Source organism: Athene cunicularia (genome assembly GCF_003259725.1).
Source record: "Athene cunicularia isolate RWA chromosome 2 unlocalized genomic scaffold, athCun1 chr2_part1, whole genome shotgun sequence".
In the NCBI taxonomy this organism is placed as follows: Eukaryota; Metazoa; Chordata; class Aves; order Strigiformes; family Strigidae; genus Athene; species Athene cunicularia.
In genome coordinates this window covers 64,577,305-64,601,479 of record NW_020799095.1, presented here as the reverse complement: position 1 = coordinate 64,601,479, position 24,175 = coordinate 64,577,305, and the positions used below count along the sequence as shown (strand labels likewise).

At 39.6% G+C, this 24,175-nt stretch overlaps 1 protein-coding gene across 2 annotated transcripts in view; it reads left to right on the top strand.

The window, feature by feature from the left end:
* PHLPP1 (PH domain and leucine rich repeat protein phosphatase 1) overlaps nt 1–24,175 on the top strand; it is a 106,709-nt gene that overhangs the window by 61,892 nt on the left and 20,642 nt on the right. For both annotated transcript variants that reach the window (XM_026842339.1, XM_026842341.1), the window contains exons 5-10: nt 8,013–8,159; nt 8,695–8,925; nt 10,931–11,133; nt 12,768–12,828; nt 14,693–14,788; nt 18,649–18,804. In XM_026842339.1, the coding sequence (XP_026698140.1) occupies nt 8,013–8,159; nt 8,695–8,925; nt 10,931–11,133; nt 12,768–12,828; nt 14,693–14,788; nt 18,649–18,804 (894 nt within the window). The remainder of the gene's footprint in view (nt 1–8,012; nt 8,160–8,694; nt 8,926–10,930; nt 11,134–12,767; nt 12,829–14,692; nt 14,789–18,648; nt 18,805–24,175) is intronic.

Here is a 24,175-nt window from a genome sequence, read left to right as displayed (position 1 = left end):
TTCCCCCCCCCCCCCCTTTTTTTTTTTTTTTTTTTGGGGTGGGGGGTGAGGTGTTTCGTGTGGATTGGGGAGGGGTTAGTTTTGGTTTTGGTTTTTTGGAGATGCTGTTCTAGAAAGACATTTGGTTTTAAATGTACACAGTTATTGAAGTTATTTAAATGAATCTAGCTAACGTGGGGAGTGTGCTACCGCAAGGAATGGAGTGCCCCACAGTGTGGGAAGATGCTGGGAGCTTTCTCTCACACTCTGATGGTCTCAGAGCCAGGGAACCTTACTTTTATAGTCGTTTCTTCTCTTTCACTTGCAGCTGAAGACTGAAACATAGCCATCTAAGCAGTAGAGCAAGAAGGAGAAGTTGGCATGATATTGACAACCAGAAACCTACTAGTAGCAAACACAATCCATGTTTATACTGTGTTCTGGTGCTACCTTTATTTTCTCAGCTATGTAGCCTTAAAATATTTTTTTGCTCTTTATAATACTAAAGAAGACACTTGGAATATATTGTTTATGTAACTTCACTGCTTTTGTTTCATTCAGCTTGTGAAGACGTTGAAGGAAGAGTTTAGTTTTGTTAGTGCATCTTTCTGGATCTTAATGACTATATTCTGTGTAGCTTCTGTGTACTTTTCTAAACTCAAGAAAGTACCTTCATGTTAATACTTGGCAAAATCAGTGACATTTGATTAAAGAAAAATAAATTGAAGAAGGAAGTTGCTACAAGTGGCCAAGTGAGGAAGATTGTAAAATTGGTTCAATGCCTGAAATACATTTGATTTTTTGGATTGTTTAAATTGGAACGGTGACCTCCTTAATACCGGTAGGAGAAAAATAGATGGCACTAAAACATGCTATGAAATAGCATTTTTAAAAATAGTGTAGTCTAAAAGTAGAAATTGCAGTTATTAATTGGATTCTTTTTAGTGGAACTATTAGGCAAAGTACAGCGGTATCTCTTCCAAGTAATGTTTCAGAAAATTGGAAACACATTTATGGAATCCAGTTATTGTGTATCAGCTTACTCAGATTTACTTGTTTATTACTTTCTGATATGGCTTCTAAAGTAAGGGTTCTCTTTTCAGGTATTTAAACATGTTTCAGTTTGGAATCCCAGCCCTAGCTAATGTTTTTGTATTTCAAATATAAATTTCCAGTATAGGAAGGGAGAATGTATTTTTTACTGTCTAGGAATTTTGTTCTTTCTCTGAGGATAATCTTTCCACCTCATAATGAAGTGTGCACTAAGTATGTTGTGCAGCAATTGAGAACTGCAAATTACAGTAATGTAGATTCAGATTATTTCTACTAACAAAACATACATTTTGTTTTTCTTGTCTTTATGGTGGTTTTACCAACTATGTAGTAGCATAAAAGCTTTATTGTTGTCCTGAGTTTGGAAGTAGTCTGAATTTGACTTAACATCTGTGATTATTTTTATACTTTGAAAAATAACTGCCTAGATTTAGGGTTACTCCTTTTTGAGCAGTGCAGTCTGTTTTCTTTTTTTTTAATGCAATCTATGAATTAATTTTGGTATATAGACACAAGTCTCTATGCCAGAATTGTTGTGCCTTTTTATAGTTTCAAATGCAAGTAGAGGGCAGAAATATCAGGATGACTGTTCCTGGTGTGTTGGCAGAAAGGGTAGTGAAGATACCAAAACTGAGGAAGTCTGCTCTTTCTCTTTTTTTTTTTTTTTTAATTTTTTATTTTCCCCCCATGGGGTTTAAAAAAGAGGAAGGAAATAAACAATCAAATAAAATGCATGTTTTCATTTATTCGTTCAGCTAACAGTCAAATTGATAATTAATGGGTGAATTTGTTCAAGTTTCTTCTGACTTGACCAGGATCAGTCTTTGCCCTCAAACTAAGTGATTTACTCCATCTGTTCATTGCGGTGTGACATGAGCTATGTAGTTTCTGGATGAACAGGAGTGTCTTGTCCAGAGAAATGGATTGGAAAATACCAGCAGAGCTCCTCCTTCCTTCTCTCTGTATTATCTATTGAAAACTCTTCCATGCAAAACCTTCACCTGCAGCACCCAAGTGAATCTCCCTAGCTGTTGCAGAAACAGTCTACCTTTGTTTAGCTGTCTCGACAAATTTAGCAGGGCAAGAGACCTGGAATAGTTTGTTTAATTGTCTAACTATAAGCCTTTTACAATGACACCTTTCTGAGAAGGGAAATGCTATGACAGTATTTCTGGCACCAGGCTAGCTGCTCCCTTAGGCAGTAAGGCTGTGGATGGGGAATCTGATGCAGCTGCAGAGGCAGTAAATTGGGCCTTTTGTTTCCAAGGAGGAAATTGGTGTGTCGGGTTTATGTGGAAATTCTCTTCATGATTAAATTAGTGGATAAAGTAGCAGACATTCATGAAGGTGGCAAGTTGTAGTTTACTTCCAATGGTTGCCACTATGCTACTAGGCAAGTGCCATGGATCTGCTCAGAAATGGTGCTGAAGCTGAGGGACAATTATGCTGCTGCTTGAAATGATGTAACCACAGCATAGTCATGAGACAGCCCAAATACTGGAGATAGTTTAAGGAAAACAATCACATTCCTAATACTGAGTCCCTTATTAAGTTGTGTCTTCTGTTTCAGGTGTAGTAAAATACTTAATTTTAATTGCTTTTGGTGAGAGTAGGGCAAGATTTGTTGTGTCAGACAAGTCTGTTATGGCTGCAGTTCAATGATGGTGTATGGCCAACTCAAATATACTATTCCCCCCCTCCAAATATAGCAGAACACAAATGCTGCACTGTGTAATGGAAATTCCTCTGCTGCGTACATTGGGTAATCTGAATTTGAAATTAGCCTGTCATTTCGTTGCTTTGCCATGATACTAACTTCTCTTGTTAGTCCCTCTCCTCATTTTGCATATGTCAAACTAAAATCACTCCTGAAGTGGCAGCTTCAGGATTAAGTGGGCTTTTTTTGACTCAATTATGGCAGTTAGTGTTTGGTCATACTGTATGTTTAAACCCAAGGGTTGACATGTCAACGTTTTGCTCTAGCTTAAAGTAAGACTAATTTTAGTCAGAGAAATGACTGTTTATATATTGGTAATTACAATAGAAAGTTTAGTAAGCTGAATAGTGTGTTGAGAGATGCTGTTCCTCAGGCTGACTTTTTTTAACAGATAACATTCTAGAACCATGGAAGGAGAGAGAAGAGGAAGGAAAGCATATGTATGGACATGACATGAGATTGTTACACTGTCATGCCTAAACCAATGTTGTGCCTTTTCTTCTTTTTAGCAATGCCGTGGGGGCAACATCAATGTGTGCCTCTACTTCTGGTAAGAGTAAAGTGAGAAAATAGCGAAGATGTTGCTTTGTGAAATCTATTTAAAGCTTGACAGTGTACAAACTCAGCAGTAACAGAAAACTTGAGTCTTTAAAATACCTCTGCCTTATTTATATTGATGCTACAAGTGGTACTGGTGCTACTGACTGTAAATCTAGATACAAGAAGCTCTGTACACAGTTCAGCATTTGAGATGTGCAGTATGGCAGTGCTCCATAATGAAGGTGCACCAACCTATTTGGGATGTGGGTAGTGGGAAGTGAGTGACCAAAGATGAGAAGTACACTTAGGTTGTAACTTCGAGCAAATACCTGCTAGTTTGGCTTAGTAATGTTCTGTACTTGACAGCGCTTCAATGAGAAGAAAAGCAAGTTTAGCATTTGGTAAATTAACATGTTTACAAAGAGGGAAGAAAATATCTCATTCCTATTAGCTGTCTTAATCTTTTAACTTTAAGCTTATGGTGTCTTTCATCTTTTCTTTAAATGTGATTTAACAATGAACTCTCCATTGTGGATTATTTAACATCCACTTACATATGCATTTTTAGCTTCTGTATGAGTATATCAAATACTGGATATACTACTCATCTTCCCTTACATACTATATAGACCTGTTAACCAGTTCAGTTTGTGTATTTAGTAATTGGATTACTCACAGAAGACCCTAAATAAACACACATTAAAATGCACATTAGGATAATAGAGATGTAATCCAGATACATTGAGGGGGGCAGGGTGTGATTTATTTATTTTTCTCTTTGACCTAGAACAACTACACATAAGAACATGCACAGAAAACCTTGAAGCTGAACCCTGCGTTGGAGTTAATGTACTACTTAACTTCCTTCACCACCACCCCACCCCCCACCCCACTCCCAGTCCTCTTTCCTCTGTTATTAGCTTGATATTCTGAAATTTTACCTCAAGATTGTGTTTGGGGTCTTCTAGCAGATTGTAGTTTAGTGGGCAAAAGCGCCAAGACACTTGTTCTGGGACTCTAGAGTGGCACAGGTAAAGGCTGCAGTCTTAGTGTTGCTTATTAAATGAGTTAATGCTTTTTTCTTGGCTGACTTGAAAATTGAAATGGTTGCATTTTGATGTTTCTCCAGCAGCTTAGTTACTTTGACTTAATCTTCCTGTCTTCACTACTATTTTTGCACTTAACTGAAGTACTGGAAAAAAAAAAATGCTATTTAGAGCACTCTTGTTTGTATTTTCAGTTGACCTTGAGAAAGATGTGGGACAGCTGTTACACTGCCTTGAAATTTGGGGTGATTCTGTGGTGGATTGATTGCATAGTCTGCAGTTATCTTCAAGATAAATGCAGGATTGTGCATTTCAGTTCTAGGATCAAAATTTTTAAGCCCTTTCTCTCAAAAAAGAGGAATATGAAGCTAAAGTGTTCAAAATGTGGTGGTTGTGGTGTTTTTTTTCTGGATAGCATCCCTCATTAACATCAGCTGGCTTACCCTAGCCTCCTTTTTATTTTACAATTCTCCCTCTAGAGATATATTAGTCATTGTTTTTGCACAGTAGCATTTTTTACCCTGCAGCAGTAATTTGATTGCAAGATTTCATTTAGTCTCCATCTAACTCTGTTCCAAACTTCTGCCTCCAGCATGGCACAGTAACTCTGGCCATGATTTTTCCTTTTTTTTTTTTTCCCTGCCATCTTTGCACCAAAATACCAGTAGAGAGCAGAGCATTCCATTGCTTGCTGCAAGCCTGGGTAAATGTTAACTATGTTTACAGCCTGTCTTTTGGGGTAGAATTGACACTTAACTTACAACCTCCATTGAAATGTGATATGAAGGTGCTGCTTACCTTGAGTTTTAGTCAATGACATGAGTTAGATTTAGGCTATACTGAAGGTGTGTGCCAGTTGATTGTGGTAGTTGGTAAGGGATTTTAAGAGTCTTTTGATGTTAAAACTTTTAACTTTTTAATGCTTGATACATTTTCTGTGATTTCTGGTCAGGGGAATGACAAAGTGCGTGCTTTGAGGCAGGAATGTGCTGGGCTGATGTGGAGGCTATGGGTGCACTGGCACATGCTGTCAGAGATTACTTTTGTGTGGAATAGCAGTGTTCATAGGTGCAGTTTTGCTTCTGTCGCTGTGTTATATAAAAGCCTGCTTGCACAAAGCCCTAACAAAAGGAAAATGAAGTCTAAATAAAATGTCCCAGTGTAAACCATGCCAGAAAAGAAACTTCCTCCCATCTATGGAATCTGACACAGATCTTTTCATTCATCTTTTTACTTGCCTTTAGGCATACCTCCCAGTGGTTGTTAGGCAACCTTAATAATGTTGCTGAACATTCAGGCTGGCTAATTGGATTGTTCCCTTCTTGAGTTTTTTGTTCAAACAGTCTTGGTCATCTTTAATAAGGAAAATACATGCAAGTTGCTTTGTTGGTGTGATAAACTAAGGATCTTTTAATAGTTCCATGATATGCCAAGGTCAAAATTTTGAAATCTGTGAGCTTTGACATCATACCTAATTGAAAGCATAAGAATTTGCCTCTGTCACAACAGAAGTCTTGCTAAGTTCTGCTTTAATTCATCCAATTTCCCAGTTGTATTCAAACCAGCCTATTCTAATGAGAATTTTTGGTTGAAAGGCAGTATTTACTCACATGAATGGAGCTCAGCTACACCACAAAAATTTAGTGTTCAAATAGAATCATAGAATGGTTTGGGCTGGAAGGAACCTTAAAGATCATTTAGTTCCAACGCTCCTGTCATGGGCAGGGACACCTTCCACTAGGCCAGGTTGCTCAAAGCCCCGTCTAACCTGGCCTTGAACACTGCCAGGGAGGGGGCAGCCACATCTTCTCTGGGAAACCTGTTCCTGTGTCTCACCACCCTCACAGAAAATAATTTCTTCCTTATGTCTAATCTAAACCGACTCTTTTTCAGTTGAAAACCATTAACCCTTGTCCTATCACTACACTCCTTGATGAAGAATCCCTTCCCATCTTTCCTGTAGGCCCCCTTTAGGTACTGGAAGGCCACAATAAGGTCTCCCCAGAGCTTTCTCTTTTCCAGGCTGAACAACCCCAACTCTCTCAGCCTGTCCTTGTAGGGAAGGTGCTCCAGTCCACAATCATCTTTGTGGCCTCCTCTGGACCCACTCAAGCAAATGAGTCCTTATGTTGGGGCCCCCAGAGCTGAAGGCAGTACTCCAGGTGGGGTCTCACAAGAGTGGAGCAGAGGGGGAGAATCCCCTCCCTCGACCTGCTGGCCACATTTCTTCTGATGCAGCCTAGGATGCAGTTGGCTTTCTGAGCTGTGTGTGCACATTGCTGGCTTATACTCAGTTTTTCATCCACCAGTACCCCCCAAGACCTCCTTTGCAGGCCTGCTCTCAATCCACTCATCACCCAGCCTGTATTTGTGCTTAGGATTGCCTCGACCCATGTGCAGGACCTTGCACTTGACCTTGTTGAATTTCATGAGGTTTACATGGGCCCACCTCTCAAGCCTGTCCAGGTCCCTCTGGATGACATCCCTTCCCTCCAGTGTGTTGACCACACCATACAGCTTGGTGTTATCAGCAGACTTCCTGAGGGTGCACTCGATTCCACTGTCCATGTCATGACAAAGATGTTAAAACAGCGCTGGTCCCAATACTAACCCCTGAGGAACACCAGTTGTCACTGCTCTCCACTTGGATGTTGAACCATTGACCACAGCTCTTTGATTGCAACCATCCAGCCAATTCCTTATCTACTGAGTGGTCCATCCATCAAATCCATGTTTCTCCAATTTAGAGACAAGGATGTTTTGCAGAACAGTGCCACGTGCTTTGGTCAAGTCCAGGTAGATCATGTCAGTTTTGCTTTCCTTATCTACCAATGATGTAACCCCATTGTAGAAGGCCACCAAATTTGTCAGGCACAATTCACCCTTAGTGAAAGCTATGTTGGCTGTCACCAATCACCTCCTTATTTTCCATGTGTCCTGTCATAGTTTCCAGGAGGATCCACTCCATGATCTTGCTGGGCACAGAGGAGAGACTGAGTGGCCTGTAGTTCACTGGGTTTTCCTTTTTTCCCTTTGTAAAAATAGGGGTTGTGTTTTCCCCTTTTCCAGATAGTGGGAACTTTACTGGACTGACATGACTTCTCAAATATGATGGATAGTGGCTTAGCCACCTCACCTGCCAAGTTTCCCTCAGGACCCACAGATGCATCTCATCAGATTCCATGGACTTGTGCACCTTCAGATTCTTTAGATGATCTCGAACCTGATCTTCTCACACAGTGGGCTCCATATGCTGAGAAATTCCTGCACCTTGTAACCAGTGTCACTAGGTTAGCCTTCCTAGCAAGAAGAGTGTTCAGAAAAAGAGCAATGCTTTAGTACAGGATGAGATGTCACAGAAGAAACAACATACTGTAAGGATGGCAAGGGTTTTGTTCTTTATTACGCTCATGGGAAATAGATTTAGCATGTTGTTCAGGAGGTCCTGTTTCTCTATGCTGTCTTAATGTGAGTGAACTCTTGCAAGTGGTGTTGAACTTGAGTATCTGGTAGTTTCCATGGTTGTTCTGGGTATATAAACTGAAAATGCATGTGATTTGTATTTAGACAACCAAACTTAATTTGTATTAATTATCTTGCAAGGCAACTTGTATGGTTTATGCTCCACTTATGTGTCACCCTTTTTTTTTTTTAAATTTTTTCTTATCTCGCTGTAGATTCACCAAGTTGAAGAGCCTTAACCTTTCCAATAATAATTTAGGAGATTTCCCATTGGCAGTCTGCAGTATCCCAACCCTGACTGAACTCAACGTGTCCTGCAATGCCCTCAGAAGCGTTCCAGCAGTTGTAGGCGAGATGCACAAGCAAGTACTTTTAAAAAACTTAGTGTACACAGCCTGATAATAAAGGCAATAAGCAGTTCATGACTCTATGTAACCTTGCTATGAGAAACAGTTTAAACATACTGGGGTTTGTCAGAGCAGACTGGCTTGTAGATCTGTATGGCAGCAGTTGTGAGGTGCAGATGGAGGGGGAACAAACTTGTGTCTTGAAGCTGTTTCAGTCCCTAGTATTTGACACAAGGGTCACCTTCATGGTGAAGAAAATCTTTAAATCTCCTTGCTTATGTACTTCAACCATCACACAAGGCACAGTTCTTGAAGATACAACTGTCTAACACAGCCTACGTTTCATAGCTGCCAAGGCTTTTAATTATTTGATCAATGTCTTCTGTAGCAGATGTTAAAGTGTTATTCCTTAACATTTTTGTTCTTCTGCCCTTTTGCATGTTTCATGTCACTGTAACTGCAGCAGATTTGTGTGTTTATAGGAAGGAAATGTGATTTATCAGGTCACTCACTTTCTTCACTTTCCCTTCCCCTCCCCCGCTTTTAATAGCTTACAGACATTTTTGCTGGATGGCAACTTTCTCCAGTCCCTTCCTGATGAATTGGAGCATATGAATCAGCTCAGCTATGTGAGCCTGTCCTTCAATGAGTTCACCGACATTCCAGGGGTGCTGGAGAAGCTGACTGCCATGGATAAGCTCTGTATGTCAGGAAACTGCATGGATGCCCTGAACCTGCAGGTGTTAAAAAGGATGCCTCATATTAAACATGTGGATCTAAGGTAGGTATTTGAAAGAGGGGAAAGATAAGTGCATCTAAATTATTGGTGTTGAAATGTCTTCTCCTTGGCTGTCAGAATAGCCCCCAGGTATGAATTTCTTGTTGTTAGCCAATTGAACCATGTTTCTGGTAGCATTAGGTAACTCACAGCACTTGCGTCTACTTAGCAGTCTTCTTGGAGGAAGAGATAGCATTTAGGGGGATTGATAGATAGGAATATGAGTTTTGGGGGAAATTAATATTTACACCAAAAGATCAAACAAAACAGAGCCAGGGACACTGATGATTCTTGCAGTTCTTGTTGCTGTAATGTTAATACAGTATAAATAGCGTTCCCTAACTCAAAAAGCTTCTGTCTGAAATCTTACAGATGTGTAAGATGAAGAAAAGGGTGGTGAAGATGAAAGAACTAAAATAGGTATTAATACTTATTGGTATGTTAAAAAGCATAGTCCACCATGAGTAACACTATTTTATTGATGTCCTCATCAGAGTCCTTATTATAGATGGTTCTGGTATGAGGTGGTTCCTTATTCTTATGTTCTTTGGGGAAACCATCTTCTGCAATCAGCTGGGCAAGGCTCAGTTCTGTGCCTGGACCATGAGGTCCAAATAATGATGAATTCTGGAACCGTTTAGTTACGTAAGCTATTCTAGCTAAAACTTAGTGTACCGTACTGCTGTGTAGCGGTCAGACTTTGCAGTCAAGGAAGGGTCAGCATAAGATAAGAAAATGGCTTAAATAGATGGATGAATTCTGAAGCATTTATGGTGGGGTTAAGATATACTGCTCTGTGTATGTATGTATGTTAAAAGCAAATAAATAAATAAATTTGCATCAGAGTAGGGATGCTGTGGCTGAGCTGACCGTGAATTCCAGTGGTGCAGTTCCAGCCGTCTCATTGTCTGCCGCATCCTTTCTGCACCAAGCTGTGAACAGTGGTTCTTTGTAATGCTACCTGGAATAGTAAATGTCAAACGTGTTTGTAAGTGGTACTTGCTGCACAGTGGAGTGCTTTGCTTCAGTGAAATCAGAAGGAAGCACTGCTTGTAAATTGAAAACAGGAAAATTGGGCTATGGTGTCGGAGGGAGCATATTACCTGTTTTCTTGTAACTGGAAAACAGAGCTACTCTGAAAACACAACTGCTACACAGAAGGTAGCTCTCCGAAAGCAAGAGCCACAACAGAACTCTAGGTGTTGTACCTTATCCTCACTAAGTAGGCTTAATGGGCCAGCGGAAGTTACTATACTGATTTTAGTGTTCTGATCAGAGCTGGGAATTTGAAACTGAACTCTTAGGAGTGCTCTGCAGTCTCAAACATTACTGGGTTAGAGATCATCTCATTCAGTTGTAACTTCTGGGGAGATTACTGAGTATTGGCTGTGTTGATGTACTGCAGTGAAGACGTGATAAAACCTGTTCTATTCATCTGGCAGACCCGCTCGTCTTGGGCTTTTGCTTTCTTTTCTTTCAGCACCCATTTTCAGGTGTCTGAATTTGCTTGCTGTGAAACATGTTGACAGAGGAGGTGAATATATGGGAACTGATATATCCCAGTTTGTCGTTTCAGTAAGGCAAGAGACTCCCAATATCTGCAGGTTAGTCGTATCTGCCAGGCTTTTCCAGCAGATGCTCATGATAGGCCAGCAGGAACTGTAGAGGTTTTCTCCAAACTATTGGCACAAGTAACAACTAGATCATCTTTTATTTTTATAGACACAGTAATACTTACCTTCTTGCAGAGCTTCCTATCAGTAGATTTCAAAGTAGTGTAGAAAGTAGCTTGATGTCATCATTTCTGTGTCATGATGGATAAAATGACAAAGTGGATCCACCCTGCTTTTAAAATACCGTAACAAAGGGGAAAATGTTTAAAATCAACCTTGATCAGAACCTGGAAGTATGCTAGTTTAATCCAGTGCAACTGATTGTAGAATGAGCATTGGTTTGTTAGCAGGAGGTTGCAGCGTAACTACACTTAATCTCCTTTTTTGTCTGCAAGACTGAATTCAATTAGGAGATTGGAGGTCAATGAAATAGATTTTCTGCATCATGTGACCCAACTGGATCTCAGAGACAACAAACTTGGGGAGCTGGATGCAACAGTTTTTAACAATGTTGAAGTGTTACACTGTGAACGGAATCAACTGGTGACCCTCAAAATCAGTGGATATTTTCTCAAAGCGCTGTATGCTTCCTCAAATGGTAAGTGTGTTTTCAGGGCAGTTGTGGTGTTGTCATCTGACTTCTGGTTTTGTACCTGTTTCTCAGTGGGATGCTTGTGGAGTGCAGCGGATATCATCAGGAGGAGTAAGGAGGCTCTTGACATGACCCTTGGATAAAAGGGTTTCACATGCGCTGTGTCATGCTACCGGCAGTTCTGAGCTTCAGAAGTGACTTTCAGATAACACTGGACTACTGATTTGGGGGTCTTAAAACTGAAAATTTTAGAATTTCTGCTGAAATTCCTCTCTATGCCAGCAGGGAGGAGTCTTGAAGTTGTCAGTTCTTTGGGCTGTATTACTATGTTGCTTTAAGGCAAATAAGGAATTTATTGCTTTTCCCTAGAGTTGAGAAAGTTTGAACAAGTGGCTATTTGTGAGACAAACTAAAATAATATATATTTTTGCTACTATCTCTAGCTGTTTACTCTGGCCAGAAAGCTATAAAATCTATGAGTAACTTAATTTGTATTTGGTAATAAAAATAATGCAGCCTTTTCCAGTTGAGTAACTCCTGTGTTCCATGAATAGGATTTGTTTGATCTGTCTCTGGAAGCTGCTATTACTTAAAATACTCAGTTTTCACCACCATTTTTATTGTTTGGAGTAGTTTGGTATGGAATAAATAAAATGCAAGCTCAGAGAGCTGTGAATTTGATGAACAGTCTGAACTGCCTTTAAAAGGCTGTCAACGATATCCAAGCCTGTGCCCTCATTAAGTATTCATGCCAGGCTCTCTGTAGCTGAGAAAAGTTAACATAATCTGAGCATGTGCTGTGCAATGTGAGCTGAGAACCCAAGTCAACCTGTATCTTGCAATCAACTGTCTATTTGGTCTTGCTGTTCCTCCTGGATATCCTCTCTTTACACCTGCAGCCATCTTGTTTTAGTCTTATCTTCCAAAGCAACCATGATGCTTGTTACACTTTCACTTTACTTGATTTTATATAGGCTTAAATAAATGGCTGCTGGTTTTGTTTCAACCTTCATTCTAAGCATTAGCTACCTAAAAACCTTAGGATATGGAATATTATTGAAGCAATCAAAATAAAACATTGCTAACAGTAGTTGAGATGATATGGAAGGTCTGTAAGGCTGCCTGCAACCAGGAACTCCACAGGCATGCAAAGGCTCATGTAATGTGTTGAAAAATGCTCTCAATCTTGACATGACCTGGAGGACTCTGGAGTATTCTGTAGTTTGCTGTTCCAGAGTGAGGAGTCTTCCTTCCTGTGCCTGTACCATTAGTGACCAGTGGAAAAAAAAAGTAGAGCAGGTTTGTGACTGACTGTACTGGGCAGAGGGTGATGGAGGTGAAGTTACAGCTCAGGGACAAAAATGGAAAAATGAGAATTTGCCATGAAACTTTTAAAATCATTCAGTTTCTCCTCTCTGATCAGTTATGCAGTATCTGTTATAGCAAGTACAATGTAATAGAGCAAATGTACTCAGACAATAAAGAAACAAAACTTAGTTCACAAAGATCCAGATCCTCAATTTTTTTAGGTTACTGACTTGTTCTGATATCTCTGGGTGTTAGCTGCTTAAAGGAACTCTTACGGAACAGCCATTTAGGTGCAAATCTTTATCACCACTTTTATGTATTTTTCCCCCTAGAACTTGTTCACCTTGATGTGTATCCAGTTCCCAATTGCCTGGCTTATATGGATATTTCTCGGTAAGAGTGTTTTTTCTTGAGCCTTTAAAATTTACATCAGTGAAGCTTATGGAAAAATGACATTCACTAGTATTTTACTGTAAGGGAGTGGGAACAGGAATTGTACCTTGAGATATGAGAAGACTGATTTTTTCAGAGTTAAAGAATGGGCTTTTTCCTACTGTCCAGCTCTTCCCTGTTTGCTTTTTATAGATTGACTTTTTTTTTTTCAGTCCTAAAAGCAAAATGTGGCTTCATAGTTGAAGAAAAAGTGTTTCCCTGATTTAAACATTTCCTATCTTATAGAGACATAACATAGTGAGTCAAACGTGCACCAATGAGAGACATATGCAGAAGTTTCTTTCTGAATGTCTGTGTCACAAGCCCAGCGTAGGTGATGGTTTGATATTTTACTCTTCAGTTCGGCAGCTCCTGCAGCTCATCCGTGTTCTCTGTGGCCTTGGTTGCTGCAGGGATGTCTGCAGCTGCCGTTTGAACACATCTGTAATTCTCACCTTGAGGGAGGTGAGATGAGGAAAGAAATGGAAAAAGGGGTGGGTTTGTTTGCTTTACAATTTAGGGACTGAATCTGGAAAACACTTTATACATATGCTTAATGTCTGTCTTATTTAAGGAATTACTCATCTGTGCATTGAAGTGATAATCTCATTCATTAAAAAGCCTGCTTAAAGCACGATTAAGCTGTTGAGGGTGATCATAACAATTAGTGAGTTAACCTTGGCAAGTGGCTTTCAACTTCAAAGTTTCATCAACCATGAGTTACTTGCATTCTGCACCTAAATGTAACAGAAGTGTGACTGAACTGTGATTTATTGAAAAGCATTCTTTGTAAAGCTGTGTTCTCCATTTAGCTCTAAATGAAATTGGTGCAGAATGCATGATTTTGATCACCCTTTTTGTGCCTCAGTTCAGTGATGGCATTGTAAATAAATGGGTAAGGTGTCATTAGCTTCTTGGTGTGCTTGGAATTTGGAAAATTGGTTTGAGATCAAAAAGGAAGCTATCTGAGGATGAGGGGTTGCTATTGTGTATTTTGGTTAAAGGCTACTGCATGAATAAACTATAGGATACAAATACATGACTGACCATGAGAGTAGATTTATGTTCGTGCTGTCTAAGGGTCCTGTTCCTGAACTTCAAGTCTACAAGTGCCTGAATATTATGTGATGCCCAGTTTTGCATCTGTGTATGCTAACTGAAATAGTAAGTTATGTGAACGTACACACACAAAATCTTTCCTGTGTTCTGTGATGCTGATTTTTGTCTTTAAGCAGGATACAAGGGTGCCTCACTGTGCCTAGCTACATGTTTTCAGTGCAATATTTGGAAGAACTTACCTCTAAGAATGTATTTTTTAGAGGGCTTAGCTTCTGTGAAGACAAATGCAAGAAAAGCAAAATGCTTAACTTCACAGAGATTACAAAAAAATAAAAGCCTTTGCTTTTTTCAGTGAGATAGCTGAAGAGTGCTAGAGTGATCCCCCATAAATTTAATCCTGAAACCCGAAGAGGTGTGTTTCAACTGTGTAGGGTGTGAATATCTTCTGAGGAGCATCTCACAAATTTTATTCTTTATGGAGAGACTGCATCATTGATACTCTGATGCTCTTAATACTCCTTTCCCAATAATTTGGAAGCAGCATTTTTTTTTTCATTTTCTTTGTGGCTGTACATCTAGGGAGATAAGGACCTTACTCAGGACCTTACTGCGCTGAGAGAAGGAGGGGTGATAGTCTCATACGAAACATACTATTGAGCAGATTTATTTCATGAAGGTATCTGTGCCTCTCTTGAGGCAGTATTCTTAATAGCCTTTACATCTTGATTATCGTTTAGTTCTTTAGCTCTTTGTTCTTTATTCATAGAAATCACCTGGAAAACCTGCCTGAGTGGGTATGTGACAGCAGGAAACTGGAAGTGTTGGATGTTGGCCACAATCAGATACGTGAGCTGCCTGCCCGGTGAGTCTTGCAGACCAGTTGCACAATGTGGAACAGGATAAGCAATTCAGAAATAATTGCTGATTCAGTGTTTAGCTTGTTTCAGTGACTGTCAAGCTCGTTTTATCTTTTGTTTGATTTTATTTTTACCTTGTGGGGTGTCGTCATGCCTGAAGCTTCCACCCAGCCTTTCTTCTTTTACTTTCATGCAGAGAAAACAGTGCCTTTGAACTCCAGGTGGAAGTTTTGAAGCTGTTCATGTGGCTGTTCAGGCAGGAAAGCCCTTCATTTTTAATACTGAATATTAAATATTTACAGCTATAACTTTGCATGACACTTTAGAGATACAGATCTTGTAACTTAGTTTCAGTGGTGCCTAGAGACATCAGTTCACAACCCCTTTTCAGTGAAAATGTGTTGGGAGGAGAAGGTAAAGCCTCATCAAGCTAGCAAACTCCTGCAAGTAGAGTGATTGCCTTCACTACAAGGCTCTCTTTTTCCAGGAGTCTAAACTTAAAATTGATTAAGTACAAATGATAGGAAAACAGGTGAACAGGAAAGAAAACAGGAGTTGAGTTTAAATAATGACTAGCTCTTACTAGTTTGTTTTTTTTTTTCCTAGAGACACCTGTACCAGGTGAATATACTGGTCAAATGCTGGTATGAATAATTAAGTCCCTGACTTCACTGGAGGACAGCTGTCACTCTTGGCTGCTCTGTATGCTTCAAAAGAGTTGTTGAGAAAGAGGGAGAACATACTAGGCACAAAGGGTGAAATTGCATGGGGATGTGCAGAGCCATTGAAGATTGTAGACAGCTAGTATATGCTGAGCTATTAAATATTTTCCTTACAGAGCTGTACAACATGAAAGAGCATCAGAAACAAAAAAGGATAGTTTTGTCTGGGTTAGATGAATGTGCGGTATGGTGTAAACTGGCAGTTCTAGTGTCAGAAGCGGGAAGAGAATAGATTTCAGAAATGTGGGCAGAAAAGGATGTGAGGAGATTTACCAAGCAAACTAATGGGCTAGTGTGCAGACTATTAATCCCTCTGTTTTTTCACCGAAAATGAAACTGCCCACTCAGAAGGTGGGGGCAACAAAAGTTCATTTGCACTTCATAACTGCAAGGCATACCGGATATCTTTGGGAGATTAATGATTAGCTGAAATTAGGTATGGTCAACATCCCACTTGTCTCTCCTGACTTCTTATCATTAACTCCAGGAAATAGTTTATCCTTGAAAACTCTTCTTTGTAGTATGTGTCTAGATAGCTTAGCTCCTAATATGTCAGCTCAGTTTTAAGGCCCAGTTCAAAACACAGGCATTGAATGTCTGTTAAATTTTGGGAAATTTGGGTCTGGATTCAAATAGAAGTGACTTGGGCACATAGACCTATGCTGTTAAGTATGAGGTAAATACTGGTGCCCATCGTATTCATGTGCACCACTGTGTGCTTTTCCTTCTACATGGAATAGCACTCTGAAAACCTGTGGAGTGAGCAGGACTCTCCTAGGAGGGTGCTTGCAACTCTAACCACAAACGTTCAAGCCTTGACTGACCAGCAGTTTCCTGGAAGGCTGAAGGTTGTGTCTAATCTAAACAAACTACAGTTGGTGCTATGTGTTTTTGCCTCTTGAAACAGAAAAACAATCCCTGAAGACAAGAGTTGAAGCAGTTGAGATAGAAGACTGTTTACTAATGTTTGCCTCAAAGAAAATGGGAACGATGTAGGTTTGGCTGTAATGCAGCCATTTCTGCTTTGAAAAATAACAAAAAACATAGTCTTTGCTATGCAGAGCAATTCATTGTCATAAAACTGATGTTGCCAAAGATTCCCCAAAGAAAAGGAAAATGCTTCAATTAAGAGTTGCCAAAATGACCTTGCTGCTACCAGTGAACAGATGTCTGTATGTATTTTTGTTCCTTTTTTGTCTTATTTTTTTAGAAAGATCTATTTCTATTCAACATTGTGTTCTCCTGAACAGTTGCTTACTGAAGGAATTGGTTGAATGCTTTCACCAAACCATGGTTTCTTAGAAGATGCTGATGCTGAGCAATGTGATTGTCCTTAGAATTTTTTGATCCCATCAATGCTTCCAGTGGTAGTTTGGCAAATGAGGAAGCTGCCCATGGGGAAGAACAGTCCCAGAGTCATGTTTCCCCACCCAGCTTGGGAACTAGGTGTCCCAGGCTCATCAAGAGCTTGCTTAGTTAAATGTTGGTGGTTCAGTCTCCCTTCAGACAGCCCAGTTCCTTTGGTGCTTCTGTAACTTGTAAAGTAAGACTAAACAATAAAAAAACCCAAACCAAACAAACCAAAAAAACCCACACACTTACACAGTTCTTCTGAATTATTTTATAAAATTTATTTTCATGAAAAAGCTAATTGCTAATTTTTTTGCCCTGATTTGAACTTTTGTTATTTTAAAATGGCACTGCCCCCACCTGTCCAAAAAAACCCCCAAAATGATAAAATTTTTTTTGAGACATTGTCAGCCAGTTCTGCTTTTTCATGGGTTTGGTGTTGATACTAGCCAGTATTGATTAGGAAAGGAAATAGAATAGAAAGGCAAATCCATAACAGAGATATTTTCAAGTAAAAGAGGAGTGAAACAAAAATGGTTAAATAATGAAAACATGATAGATAAGTTTATTGCTGTATGGTAAGTCTTTTCACCCTGTGTTGAGCCTTCTGGAATGATATGTCTGGCTGTTGACCTGTATCCATGGTCATAACACAGACGATGCAGCCGACTGAGATAACTGTTAACACTGGCACACAGATACGGAATATGACTGTATCTGTCAAGGGGAAAATACTCCGCATACTTCATTGATTATTTTGGCACAATAATCTGATGACCTGATGTGCTGTAGGGAAGGGGCAGGGAGGCTCTTTATGTATATTTGGGTCATTGTAACAGAGGGAAGAAGATTTTTGCTTTAATGCTGAGTAATTTTAGAGTCTTTGATTGAAACAGGTCAGCATAATGCCCAGGCTCGCCAGATTAAACAGTACGGTAGCAGGAATGTAAGACAGGTGGCAGATGAAGAATAATCTTTTTTTCTTAATTTGCTGGAAGTGATCCTGTTCAAAATCGAGAGTTGCTCCATTTTTGAGGTCTTTAGGTGCAGATTTTAAACTCCTTATTATGTGTTTTACTGAAAATGTTAGCTTTACTATTTGGTCAGAACAGCTGTTTGTTTTTGTCTCTTTACATTGCTCTCTTCTCCTTTTCCCTTCTCTCCCAGCCCCCCCCCCCCCCCCCCCCCAAAATGGAGCAGGGGGATGAGACTCCAGGTCATCTATTGCTTGTAAAAGCTCAAGAAAGTAAAGCCGATTAGATAAATTTCATTTGCTGTAGAACTGGAAAGGAGGCTTTATGTTAGTCTGGTATTAACAGAAAAGGAAAATGGGAGGGTGGGGAATTGCATTGGATTATGAGTCAGCACATGATGAATAGAGGACTATGAAGCTTGTGGGGTGACTGGTGATTTCACCCACACTTCTGAAGTTCTTCCATTAGCTAAGGGGATCCCACATGTGCAGTTTTCTGTAGCCATTGTTAGCAATTACCTCCTTTACTGTCAGGCTTCTGTGTTCATGTTTTTTTATACAGTGCAGTAAGATAACCCTCTCTCACTAGTTTCACTCCTGAATCATCCTTAAACCTCCTTCCCTGTCTCTGAACAACCTTTTCAAGAAGTTGGTGGAGAGTGGGAAGACATTCTTGGATCTGTGCGTAATTAATACCATGTCTGCTAATCAGTTGACTGAATCACTTTCTTGTAATAAACTGTGATAGTGCACCTAAATTCTCAAAGCAACTCTTTGGTTTAGATTTTTCTTATTTTTGGTGTTTTTTATTTCTCTCAAGGTTGTTTTACAATAGTAGCTTGCGTAAGCTGCTGGCAGGACATAACATGTTAGGAAGACTACCAGATCGGCTCGAGCGAACACAAGTGGAAGTCCTGGACGTGCAACACAACCAGCTTCTTGAACTGCCATCTAACTTGCTTTTGAAGGCAGACAGGTAAATATAAAGAAATCTGATCTTGACTTACGTGTGAGGAACCTTGCTTTGTGTGTTAACTGCCTAGCTGAAAGGGTAATCTGAGGTCCCCCTAATTTGAAAGTTGCCAAGCCTTGTGTGGTAAGAACAGATGTCTGCCCAACTCACCAAAACACATTCTTTTTTATTCTGGTTTTGTTGCCTTATATGGTTGCTTCTTTTTCCCCACCAAGCTACTGCTGAACACCTACTTCTTGAAATCTAGCTGTAAAATGAAGCACATGCTATTTTCTACTACATACACTGAGATGGGTTAGTTGGCAGTTTCTTTAAATAGCTATTTCTTAGGCTTGTTTGATGGAGTGTGAAAGCTTTTTTTTCCCCTTCAGTCAGAGGCTAGAGCTTATTTATACCTGTCAAACAAAACAAAATCTGTGCATAAGGCTGTCAGAATAACTCAGTTATTCCTCTGTCCTTGCTTTGTGAATTTCTTTTATGCTTTTAAAATGTTTGTCACTGATTTAGCTGGTGTCACCACTTGATCTGCTTTCTGGATTTTTTTTATTTTTATGCTTTAGTCTCAGAGTCTTCATAATCTTTCTTCCTGGGTATGCACATATCCTGTAAAGTAGCATAGTCTGGGGATGGTGGATGGGCTTGCCCTGCTTGGTGTCAACATTCCTTGTACCGCTGTGCTTCCACATACAGTAATGGGATTTCTGAGGGCTTGACCCATGCATAATTTAACAGACAGTGCAATTGTGTGCTGTGGGGTTTTATTTCTGATCCTTGCTGTGGCAAAAGGAACACCTAGCTCCTGGGTTTTTTGAGAGGTGGAGAAGCAAAAGTAGTGGTGATCTCACCGTCGCAGCTCCTCACCCAATTAAGAGTACTGCAGGCCACCTAGTTTTATACTGTTGTTCATTCTACCATGAACCTCTCGTTAAATTTCCTGGGATTCACAGCACTGGGAGAATTAGGTTGGTGGTTGAGATAGTTTCTAAATAATCTCTTGAGTTACTCTTGAACAGTAATGTTCTGAGGAATTTATCATTCAGGTTAAAAATTATCTTTCAAAAGGTAACCAGTATGACATTTCAACCTTTATTTGACTTAAAGAACCTTTAAAGTAATTAAATAATTCTTTTACTTAGATTTTTTTTTTAACACTGTTACATACCTGTCCACATTCAAGTCTGTGTAGGGCTACAACCTTTGGAATAGGAATAAATTACCAGCAAAGTTATTCTGATGTTCAATACTGCTTCAGCTGAGACTTTACATAAAAGTACAGTCAAACTATTGAAATTTAACAATGTTACTACTGTAATAATGGAGATTATCTGGCACATTTCTGTTTAAAAGTGGTAAGATTCATAGTCTGTTTATGTGGCAAGGATGTTTCACATCAACAGCTATAATTGTCTTGTGGATGACTTTTCAAAACATTGTACATTAGAGATTATATGAACTTCAGAAATGAAACCTTGTAAAAAAGGGTTTGTTTTTTTTTTACAGGAAGCTGCAAAATTAGGTTAAAAAAAAGGCGCTGTTTACAGATCCCAAGTGGCAATTTCTATCTGTTAACCTGGAAGGGAAAGAAACCTTTAAGTTTCAGAAAGCTACTGGCATCTTTGAAAGCAAAGAGAGAAATAATTTTGTAAAATTTCTATGAAAAACAGGTTGTAGATCTAAGATGTAGATCAGTGTGATTTTGGCAGTGAGAGAGAACCTGATTTTTTTTGTATTGCAGCTTGTCTTTTTAAACTGAGCTGTAAAACTGTAGACAGCTCTTCATTATTTCTTGGAGGGGATGACAAAATGAACAAGTACAGACTAAAACCAGAATTAGGGGTAGATTCCCAGAAATTTGCTAAAAGTGTGCTGAGAAGAGGCAGAATTAAAAAAAAAAATATATTGAATAACGGTATTAAATGGCTGATTCAGGCTTGAGGATTTTTTACCCTGCTGCAGCTTTGATGTTCTGCAGCTTTTGAGCCATACAGGACACATGTTTTCAAAATCTACTAGTATTAGCAAAGTCAAGAACTATTGCAGGAGTTGAACAGTTTACCCATTCTGGCATCTCATCACTACTGCAGCCTCCCTCGCTTGTGATGTTAATAGAAATATTTGGCTTGGCTGGGGTTTTCTCCCTTATTCCTTACCCCTTTAGTGGTTTAGATGACTTGGGTTGCAAATGGCTTGTCCATGCTGGTACTCTTGCAACTGCTGCAAAAGTGATAACCGTGAAGGAAAACATCAGTGCAGATTAGTGCGCAAGGTCTGAGTTTTAAGTTTGGAATTTCCTACAGGAAACATCTTTTATTTTGTTTTCAAATGTTTGCATCTGTCAGCAGCTAAGTGTCAACAGAAATGGATCTGGACCAGGGAAAGGTGTTTGGGGGTTTGTTTTGTTTAAAAAAGGTAAATGCTTCTCTTCTCCAAGCATTCCCTGGGAAGCACAATCTGTTCTGCCAGACGTGCCAAGAGAACTGGGTTTCCTGAGTGGTCTGCCATGGTCTGTACCCAGCGTGTAATGTTGGACAAATCACTTTACCTTACAGCACCTTTATCTCTCCATAAAATGACTTACCTTTTGCAGCCTTGAAAGATTAGTTTATTTTTTTGGAAAGGTACTCAGGTCTTTGCAACTGACAGATGTTATCTTGTCTGACTATGAAGCCTCATGCTGTGAATTATAAACACTTTTTCGAAGAAGTGGGTGTGAAGTGCCTTGAGCGAACTGTAGAACAAGCACTGGTGGGCTTTGACATCTAGAACATCTGAGGAAGGGAAGGAAATCAGTGCATTGGTGCACAAAGAAAATATCACTTCCATCAAAAAAAAAAAAAAGAGGAAAAAATACTGGAAAAACTTCTGTTGTCTTCATAGAAGAATCAACAAACGTTGCTTCTCTGCCTTAATCCTTCAAAAACCAATAAAAAGGTGTCTTTCTCTGTTGAAGAGTATAATTTAGGGATATTTTGTTGTGCTGGTTTTTAATTAATTTTCTATTTTAAACTGTTACTTGAGGAGAAATTTAAGACTAGCCTATGAAACATTCCTCTGACCAAGACAGAACTTGATTCTGTTTATTGCACTGAAAGTATGCACATCTTGATCCTGTTAGCAAGGATTTCTCCTGTAGGGTGGGGATTTTCTTGGCAAGATGAGTGCCACAGAGGCAGCCAGATAATCTCTTCATTTCTCATTACCAGATGCTGCAAAAACAGAGAATTCATGCAAGTGCTACGGGTGATAGGGAATATACTCCCAGGCTGAGACCTGAACCTTTCCTGTGCACCTGCATTCCTGCAGCCTTTCCTTTCTATCCACTGCTTCATCTGCTGCAGTGCCTTTCCCACTCTGTCCAATTCTCATGCAGATTTTTCACTGCCTTCCTTGACCAGCTTGCAGCAAACTACTGTTTAATTTAATGGCATGAAGACTGTTGTACAAAATGCTGTTTAGGTAAGATGAGCAAGCATTCAAGAGCTTTAGCTGGGTGTGATAGAAAAGCAGTGGCAGTGGTTGGGGGGTTAAAAATGGGGACATGGTGGTGAGGGATGAGGATTTGCATCTTGCCTAAGCGCTTTTTTTTTTTTTTTTTTTTTGTCGTTAGGGTGAATGTTTTCAGTATAAACCCTTAAAACAGCCATCAAAGCAGCTGTATGGCGAAGAAGTGTAGCTATGATTTGCACACCTTAAACCTTGAGTTTTGTTTTATAGTATCTGGTAGCAGCCAGCTGTGGTGGCTAAGCCAGTGTCAGATATTCAGAGCCCGTCTAGGCTCTAATCTGCATGATTCTTGTTTTCAGCTTTGTTCAGCTGTTCTTATTTGTTCTGAATTTTCTGTTTGTTTTTGATTTATTTCATTTTGGTGTTTTTCTTTTTATTTTTGCTTGAGTTCTGGAAGGTGACCCAGTTAAACTTGTTTGATATTTGCTATTTCCACCCACTGTGGCTGCTTCTTTTTGATGCAAATATTCAGTCCTGTCCTGGATGCAGGGGAAGTGAGGGAGGAAACGAAGTCAAATGAATGCAAAGAGCTATTTGAGTGTTTGATGCACACACTTTTGCTGCAGAAATGCTTAGCTGTATTGCTTCTTTGCTGGTAGGTTAGGGTTTCCAACTAGATATATTAGAAACTGGGGAAATCCCACTTAATGAAACAGCTAAAGATAGGTTAGAAAGTAAGAGCTGAGGACACAGCAGCAGTTAAGTGGTTTTTTTGGCAGTCCATCAACAGGAAGGGGATTCACTTGAATGTTTCCGCCCTTTCATTTTTTATGGGTTTTGTTTTTTTAAAGAAGACAGACTCTCTTCTGCATGGGCTGGCAAAACTGCCTTGATTATTTTTATCCTTTCTTTTTCCCCCCAGTCACAATTATCTTACAGAATTCTTCCTCACACACCTGCTACCACAACCATAAATTATTTTAGGATTAGGCAGTCAGAGATTGAGGGCATGTATCTGCAGAAGGGACTGGAGAAGAAATTTTGTATTTTGATTGCTCTGTGCTGATGGAGATCTTGGGGCACAGGCCAAACTGGAGATCTTGATTTCTTCGCATATGCTCTCTTTGCAGCTGCGGTATTCTTTCCAACTCTTATCAGTACTTCCAAGCTAAGCACAGTGGTTTTGATTTGCTGCTGCTTCACCATTGGATGCAGTTGTCTGTGTCGCTTCTTTTAATGTTGAACATTCCTAAGCTTTTTAAAGAACTTAAATTTTTCAGTGGTGGCTGTGTCTTACCAGCAAGCCAGGTTTGTCAAACTATCTCAGAAGATAGTGAGGAATTGGGGGATCCTGTATTCTTACAATTGTCTGTATTCAGCTTTTGTGTGTGCTAGAGGGAGGAGGCATTGTTGTTAAACAAATTCCAAACCTTTTGCAATTTTCAGTAGAAGATTTTCTTCCTCTGCAATTGGAAGTTCAAATTGAGACCAGAATCCTCTGGGTTTAAATAGGGAATGCATGTGACTGTATATTAGGTCTGTTTTGTTGGTTAGATCCATGTCCTTGATTCTAGCCTATTCTTTGGGACAGTCTTTTTTTTCTGTTTTGTCTCTTGGAGAAGTTAAATCCAACAAGGGATTTTACTTTAAAACCCCATAAAACCAAAGGTGACCTATTCCGGCTGGAGATTAATGTTTATATTATTACCCCAGAGGAGAATTTGCACCTTGTCAAGCTGTAGAATTCTGGCATCTTCCTGCCAGCGCCTTCGTTTCTTTCTTAATCTCCAACACTCTTTTAGTACTTGTTAATTCATGCTCTCCTTGCTATATTATGCTCTGGTATGTGCGCAGGCTGCTGAATTCAGGTTTTTGTAGTGATGCTGTACTTTTTTCATGAGCTTGTGGTATAGTGTGTGGGTGAAATTGG